Raw genomic sequence first — 7,955 nt, forward strand, 5'->3', positions numbered from 1 at the left:
GTGAGACAAATTCAATGCAGCACCTGAAGGGTTTTGCACCTGAACCACTTCTTTAGCAGTTTGACAGAAAAGTGGCAAAAATAGTTTTTAAAAAAAGAGGGAAAGAAGTCCGTTTCCCTCACACAGAATATATTTTAATGAAGGATAAGATAGCTGTTGAATGGATGGATGGATGGATGGATGGATGGATGGATGGATAGATGGATAGATGGATAGATAGATGGATAAGACAGCTGATGGATAAGACAGCTGTTAGATGGATGGATGGATGGATGGATGGATGGATGGATGGATGGATAAGACAGCTGTTAGATGGATGGATGGATGGATAAGACAGCTGTTAGATAGATAGATAGATAGATAGATAGATAGATAGATAGATAGATAGATAGATAGATAGATAGATAGATAGATAGATAGATAGATAGATAGATAGATAGATAGATAGATAGATAGATAGGACAGCTGTTAGAAAGATGGATGGATGGATGGATGGATAGATGGATAAGACAGCTGTTAGATAGATGGATGGATGGATGGATGGATGGATGGATGGATAAGACAGCTGTTAGATAGATGGATGGATGGATGGATGGATGGATGGATGGATGGATAGATAGATGGATAAGACAGCTGTTAGATAGATAGATGGATGGATGGATGGATGGATGGATGGATGGATGGATGGATAAGACAGCTGTTAGATGGATGGATGGATGGATGGATGGATGGATAAGACAACTGTTAGATAGATAGATAGATAGATAGATAGATAGATAGATAGATAGATAGATAGATAGATAGATAGATAGATAGATAGATAGATAGATAGATAGATAGATAGATAGATAGATAGATAGATAGATAAGACAGCTGTTAGAAAGATGGATGGATGGATGGATGGATGGATAGATGGATAAGACAGCTGTTAGATAGATGGATGGATGGATGGATGGATGGATAGATAGATGGATAAGACAGCTGTTAGATAGATGGATGGATGGATGGATGGATGGATAGATGGATAAGACAGCTGATGGATAAGACAGCTGTTAGATAGATATATGGATGGATGGATGGATAGATAGATAGATAAGACAGCTGTTAGATAGATAGATAGATAGATAGATAGATAGATAGATAGATAGATAGATAGATAGATAGATAGATAGATAGATAGATAGATAGATAGATAGATAGATAGATAGATAGATAGATAGATAGATAGATAGATAGATAGATAGATAGATAGGACAGCTGTTAGATAGATAGATAGATAGATAGATAGATAGATAGATAGATAGATAGATAGATAGATAGATAGATAGATAGATAGATAGATAGATAGATAGATAGATAGATAGATAGATTTTAAAATAAGTCATATATGTAGCATTTCAGAATGTGAGAGAGAATACGTAGAACAGTATGAAAGAGGACAATGACACAACATCATATTTACAAACAACATGAAAAATCCAGTAAAAGTAACAATGTTATTGTCTGTCTGTATGACTGGATTACAAATGACAATGTCACGCTCCTGTTTTAGTGTTTGGATAGACATGTGGTGTGCGAGCACACAAATTAAACTCCAGATGGTAAGAACAGACCTGTACAGCGTAATGCAGTGAAGAACAGCCTGGCTGTATGGACAGGTTCCCAAAATGCTGGATGTGCCAGCGTTTCTCAAGAATCCTCTCAATGGTCAGTAAAAACTCAAATATATGCAAATACAAGAAACTCACGGTGATACTTTTAGGAGACTGACTAAAGTTTACCAATCTCGTGACAGAAGGATGTACCCACCTGAAGAATTACGGTGTAGAACATCTTTAGGGACCGCTGCATATGTTTCTGAACAAAACTTAACTCGAGATGCCACTGTTAAGCAGATAAGGACATAGACTGAACAATGCAATTTCAAGTAATAATAACACTTAACTAGTAAGTGTGATTTTCTTTGACATTACAACTATAGTCTGTAACATTTACCCTTACTATTAATTTCTGAGGGATAAGAAAAGTTTAAACTTCAAAATAGACGAAGAAAGTGGGTTTATAACTCAATCTGTAAATAACAGGAAAAATGTGCAAACCTCAGCAACAAAAAAAATCAAAAACCATGCTTTTATTATGCTATCGGCATTTTATTGTGTTATTTAGGCATATTTTTTTATTATGGCTTAAATCAAAACAATTGCAGTTTGATTGATATTAATTAAAATGCACAATAAAAAAACATGATATTTGAAGTTCTCATTTTGGGACCTGTTGAACACGATGTCAGTTGGGCTCTTAAAACTACAGATACAACATCCATGATTAATACGAGAAACTCCATTAAATAAAACTAAACAAACACGGTGTTTAAAGGAAGTATTCTGAGGTGCACATCAAATATTTTGTGTCGTGTATAAGCGAACACGATTCTCGTGCCATCTTGTGTTATTAGGCGTTATTGCACCATCGTTGAGTACCACCAGGGGGCAGTAATAATACGCCTTCATAAAGCTTCTTTATTTAGAAAGGCAACAAAATTCTACTCTTGTATCGTGGTGGGGTTAATAATATATTTGTTGGCCTGGTTTTTCATATTATTGTCTTGTCTTTGGGCTAATTTCCCTGGTCTGTACGCTTATGAGCAAGCGTGCGTCGTTGCCTTGGTGACAGGACGCTTAGCCTCTGATACATGAGAGCTTGTGAACATGGTGAGTCGAGCTTTACCAATGTTTCTTATCTAAATAAACGCACGTTTTTTTTTAAATACACAGTATCTTTTTATAGAAACATATTTTCTTAGTGCATAATTTGTTTACATGTTTACTTCTCACATTGTTCTTCAATGTTTTCTTTTAACAGCCACCAAAAGAAAGACAGGTACGTTGTTTGACATTAGTAAAGCCGTTGGTAAATTCAACAATGATTAGTTAAAAGTCGGAATAAACTTTTCTTAAATAAATGGTTTGCATTTCTTCTTCTCTACAGTCTGCGAAGAAAGGAGGGAGGATCAGCAAGGCAGAGAAAGAGAGACTGCAGAGAGAAGCAGAGGAGCAGAGACAGAGAGAGATAGGTAAACCTGCATGAGAACAAGCATTATTCATGCTTTCATTCAGTACGTTTGTCACATCCGCAGCCTTAAGTATATGAAATTTGACCAAAACCATGTGATTCATGTTTGATCTACTGTATTCAAGACACAGTTTCTAAATGCTCATAAGTTTGCCTGTGTAGAAGAATCTCGTCTCATTGCTGAGCGCGACGAACAGGAAAGGCTGGAAAGAGAGCGAATCGAGTATGAGAAACAAGAGATACTTGAGTTAAAGGTCTGCTACCATTTAACATTCAAGCAGTATTCCAAGCAGTAGGCTTTAGAGCTGTACTGTATATATAAATAGTTTAAAACACATTTAAGTATGATTGATCGATGTCTTATCGTTTGTGCCACAGGACAGGGAACGCAGAGAAGACGAGTTAAATGAACTACGCCATATTTTAGATGAGAATCACACTGCAGTCATCTCATGGGAATCTGAATGCACGGAGAAAGCGAAGGTACAAGACTTGTAAGGTTTAAATTATTAAGTTTCTTCAAGACATCACATACTCAAAAAGTGTGTGTTTATTAAAAATAGGCACCTGCATAGATTTATAGTTTGAGTTTTGAGATGATCTTTGGTGTTTATAGTGGGATCGATATATGCGCTGTGATGGCAGTCCAGATCCATCCGTGCAAACAGAAATCAACTCCTTTATCACTTTATGGAGAGAAGACTCAGAAACTCAAATCCAGCGGGACTTGGAGAAATGCACTCTGGCTCTTCAGGTGAGGCCGGCATTCTGGATTATACTAGTTTATTACATACGTACATCTTATTTTCTTGAGATTTCTTTTGCACAGCTAACAGACGAACTGGACTTTCTTTTGAGTGACAGTCCAGAGCCCTGTGCCGCTCAGCAGTATCGAGAAACACTTCTGACTTTACAGAAACTCATCCACGTTAAACTGGATAAGGCCACAGAGGAGATTCTGAAGGTGAGAGTTTTGCCGTTTCACAAAACACAGCTCAACTCCATTCTATCGCAGGATACATTATAATGTTCATGTTTTTGCTTACCATCTAGTGCGCGAAATCTCATATTGACATTGAAACCGGCAACATGCAGACTGTTGTCGAGGATGTAAACATCACTCTCTGTCTGTGGGCAAACTTCATCAAAAAATTAAGGTTTGTCTTTCTTCATGTCCACATTTTATATAATCCTGACAAAAAAAAAAAACACTTTATTTCTCACGTTTTTAGAAACAAAGGTGTTCGGTTCCATGAGGCGGGTCTGGGCTTTGAGCTGCCGAACACACTGTTAGTGAGTGACGTCGCCGTCCGGATCCTTCACACACGGTACGACCACCTGTCCCACTATAGTGAGCGAGAACAAATTCAGAAAAAGAAGTCAATGATGAGGGCCGCTGGGACACCTCCGATCGAAGTCCTTATAGCAGAACAGGTCGACAACATAGAGGAAGATGAAGCAGCAAACCCAAAGCAGGTGGAGGAGGAACAGAAATCGCTCCGATCGGAGAGCAGGAAGGTAATGATAAAAAATGATCAAGTGCTTGTTTTATAGTGCGTTTTGCTGCCGTGTTAACATAACAGTGTTTGTTCGTCAGAGTGCTGTGAGTGTGAACTCATATAAGGAGGGAAGAAAGAGCTCTTCAATAAAGCTGTTAGGAGGAGAAAGTGGTCAGACGGAGACCACGGCAGAGGAACTCACCACGGCAGTCGCAGCTGGTTGGATGTCACCTTTACCTCATCCACTACTCTCTGATCTTCATGTTATTTATTCCTGTAACCAAACAGATGAAAAGAACGTGACCTCTAATGGTGTATTGCTTCATTCTCTCTAGATCAAAATAGCAACCCCCCATCACCACCCGAACCTGTGATTGACAACTCTGAAGTGCATATAGTAGACCTGCAGCAATACACACCCCTGGGCGGAGTCTTCTACTTTGATGTTTTCCATATACCACCCCAGTCTCATATGGTGAAGGGTTGGGAAATGAGAGAGGTGGACTACAAGATGTACTCAAAAATATAGCTTAGATATAGACGGTTTCGTCTTAATACAAACAAACGTTACTGCGCATGCGCACTTTTCCGACCCCAATTTAACTTCCGGTACACATTAACAAACAAAAGAGTGCGTGTAGATTATCTCTTATAACAATCAAATGGAACCGAGAGGAACCGTAACGACTAAACTCGCCCCCAACATTGTGAATTTAGACTGCGATACCAAGTTGAACCGCTAGATGTCACTGTGCCAAACGGTTTGATTAAGTGCGACAGAACCACAGGAACCATCTTTTTGATAAAATAAACATCGAATAAAATTCAACAAATCGTTTATTTAATGCAATTATAATACAATAAAATAATAATTCCAAATAACATTAACAATTAAATAAAATACGAATAGTTATATCATTAGACACTAGACAAACACAAACCGGAATTGTGTGTCAGGTCAGGCGCGCGCGCATCCGATGAAACGATCTATAAGATAGTTTAAGATAGACATAAGAGACAAATGTGAATTAACTGTGTGTTTATTTACAGTTGTTGGAGACAGGTCTCCAGACCTTCCCTTACCCAGAGCTGTCTCGTGTTCAAAGTTCTACCTCGGTGAGGCTGGATGAAGACGGTGATGTTGCCTTCCTACCAGTAGGGGTCACTGTTACTCTACCTGACTCGCTAATGTTCCTGGAGGAGCCTCAAGTGGCACGTTGGGATCCCATCGGTGAGGATATGCAGTATAAATACTACGTTCTTCTAAGTACTGTGTAGCAGAATAACAAGATGCCACACTTCCTGCTCCTTTAAACCCTTTCTTATTGGTCACTGTAGGTCAGCACTGGAGAACGGATTGCATCTCCGAGACGTCTTATGACCCAGAAGCCCGCAGCATCTCCTTTCAGATGAACGCATTCTACACCTTCACGTTGCTGCAGGAGTCTCACGCAAACATGCCCTTTCAGTCCTGGGAACTGAGGCCGCTGGGGAAAGACTCGGCACTGTTCACCATCACTGGAGCTCTTATTGAAATCAGCATTACTGTCAAGGCAAGATATAGAGCCCTAAGATTACTTTTGAATGTAAATAAGACCAATATAACCCCTTCAATAAAGATTTCTTCAGTTATTTATATTACAAACCAAGCTTTGGGGATGGATTTGAATTAAAACAACCTGAAACTAATGGCAGCATTGCACAGTTCCAAGCGTACAATGATTAAGTTGACTATATGACAAATAAAACGACTGTTTAGGGCCTTGCCGCCACTAAAGGCCCCCAAAGAGCATTTTTTGTGACATATCCACGACATGCATTTTTTTCTCAGAATGCATTGAACAATAAATTCCACAACCTCTTTATGGTCTATGCTCAAAATTTAAAGGCAAATCAAATGTTTTGACAATCACAATGCACTTGGTTTATGTGATTTTGTTTTTATGACATTCCTAGACCCCAAAAGCATCTATTATTAAAATAATTGGGTGTGATAGGTTTAAAGTGCGCATGCAAATAATCAAACATTGACAATAGTCGATTGTATTGGGGGCAAAGAGGGACCCCCAAATCAAATTCTGCTTAGGGCCCTGTAAAGGCTTGGGCCGGCCCTGCACATGCATATACATTTTTTTACTAGAAACATCACTAAACGGTTTGTCTTTTAGGGTAAGGAGTGCATGCTTCATGTGGAGAACGCAAAGGAACTGGATCATCTGTTGGGCAAATGGATGAGTCCATCAGCACTCCAGAAGGCCATGAAAAGAGCCGGCATTAATGTATTTGTAAACGAGTATTCGGACAAGTATGTCAGCATCAACTCAAAGGTAATGTTGGCACTTTACTTTTAGTTTATACAACAACAGACATTATGCAAATGAAATGGTTATAAATGCTCGTTTCTGATAATGTGACTATATTTCTGGTAATCTATAATTTTGGTGTCTTGATTTTTCATCTCTAGGACCCATTAATAGAACACACAGTGTATGAACAAATGGCCCTAATGTCCTCAGCCGTGGGATTTTCCTGGAGCCGCTGGAACTCCCAATGTGGACAAGAGCATCTTGTTCTTCAGGTACTGAACGTTTTGCACTCTTATAGACAGACAACATATCCAATAGACAACTTAATCATATCTATAGGCTGAATTCTTGGTAAGCAGGTACCTTTAATATTTAACGCCCCCTCAAAGGCATGTGAGCAGTTGGAGGCGGGGCCTGTGGCAGAGAAAGCGTGGTCTCTATATCTGCTGGGCGCTCAAAGGAGTCAGCGTCTGAAGATGAAGGAGCACGATGACAGTTTCTCTCCTGAGCTGGCCGAGGGCAGCGAGTTCCACTCCACATTTCTGCACATGCTCAGACAGGACACGAGTATTGAAGGCCAAGAGAAAATGCTGCAATCTCACTATCTTTACACAGATGCTGTACAGAGGCTCCTGTGTGCAACACGCATGCTTACATACTCCTGAAAAGAGAAGGCACAGAGATCCAGAAACACAAAAAGCATACAAGCACGCAGAACATCTATGATAACATTGTCATCATTCTGATGACACCACAGTAACTTCTTTTTTTTTAAAGAACGTCTGGATTTAACAATTGAGATCTGTGAGACGTATTGACTGCAACTTGAATTCATGCTTTGTACCTATATGACAAATTCACCCAGATAACACGTATTATAATTTTTTGTCATCATTAAAAATGTTAAGCAAACAAATCTGTAATTAATCAAAAAAAGTTATAACAATTAGCATGAAACGCTATTGCAGAGATTTTATGATGATTTTCCAACAACTCCATTATATGAAATACTTGCTATAGCAGTAGTGAGAATTTAATGAGAACCACCATTAAGAACATGTGGGGACTGGACATGTGT

The 7,955-nt window shown here is 39.0% G+C and overlaps 1 protein-coding gene across 3 annotated transcripts; it reads left to right on the forward strand.

Annotated features, from left to right (window-relative positions):
- The first annotated feature begins 2,277 nt into the window (after positions 1–2,277).
- On the forward strand, positions 2,278–7,888 carry dnai7 (dynein axonemal intermediate chain 7). Of its 3 annotated transcripts, none has more exons than XM_056748665.1 (16): positions 2,278–2,711; positions 2,863–2,880; positions 2,989–3,073; positions 3,235–3,326; positions 3,451–3,555; positions 3,689–3,826; positions 3,902–4,036; positions 4,126–4,229; positions 4,305–4,590; positions 4,670–4,790; positions 4,907–5,046; positions 5,622–5,802; positions 5,910–6,124; positions 6,740–6,898; positions 7,036–7,149; positions 7,267–7,888. In XM_056748665.1, exons 1-16 carry the CDS (start codon positions 2,709–2,711, stop codon positions 7,540–7,542), a joined length of 2,172 nt encoding a protein of 723 aa, XP_056604643.1. In that variant the 5' UTR covers positions 2,278–2,708; the 3' UTR covers positions 7,543–7,888. The 3 variants fall into 3 exon arrangements, with proteins under 3 accessions (XP_056604643.1, XP_056604642.1, XP_056604644.1); XM_056748664.1 differs by having other exon boundaries at positions 2,279–2,711; positions 4,907–5,070; XM_056748666.1 differs by lacking the exons at positions 2,278–2,711; positions 2,863–2,880; positions 2,989–3,073 and having other exon boundaries at positions 3,937–4,036; positions 4,907–5,070.
- The last annotated feature ends 67 nt before the right edge of the window (positions 7,889–7,955 follow it).

Source organism: Triplophysa dalaica, chromosome 5, assembly GCF_015846415.1.
Source record: "Triplophysa dalaica isolate WHDGS20190420 chromosome 5, ASM1584641v1, whole genome shotgun sequence".
NCBI lineage: Eukaryota > Metazoa > Chordata > Actinopteri > Cypriniformes > Nemacheilidae > Triplophysa > Triplophysa dalaica.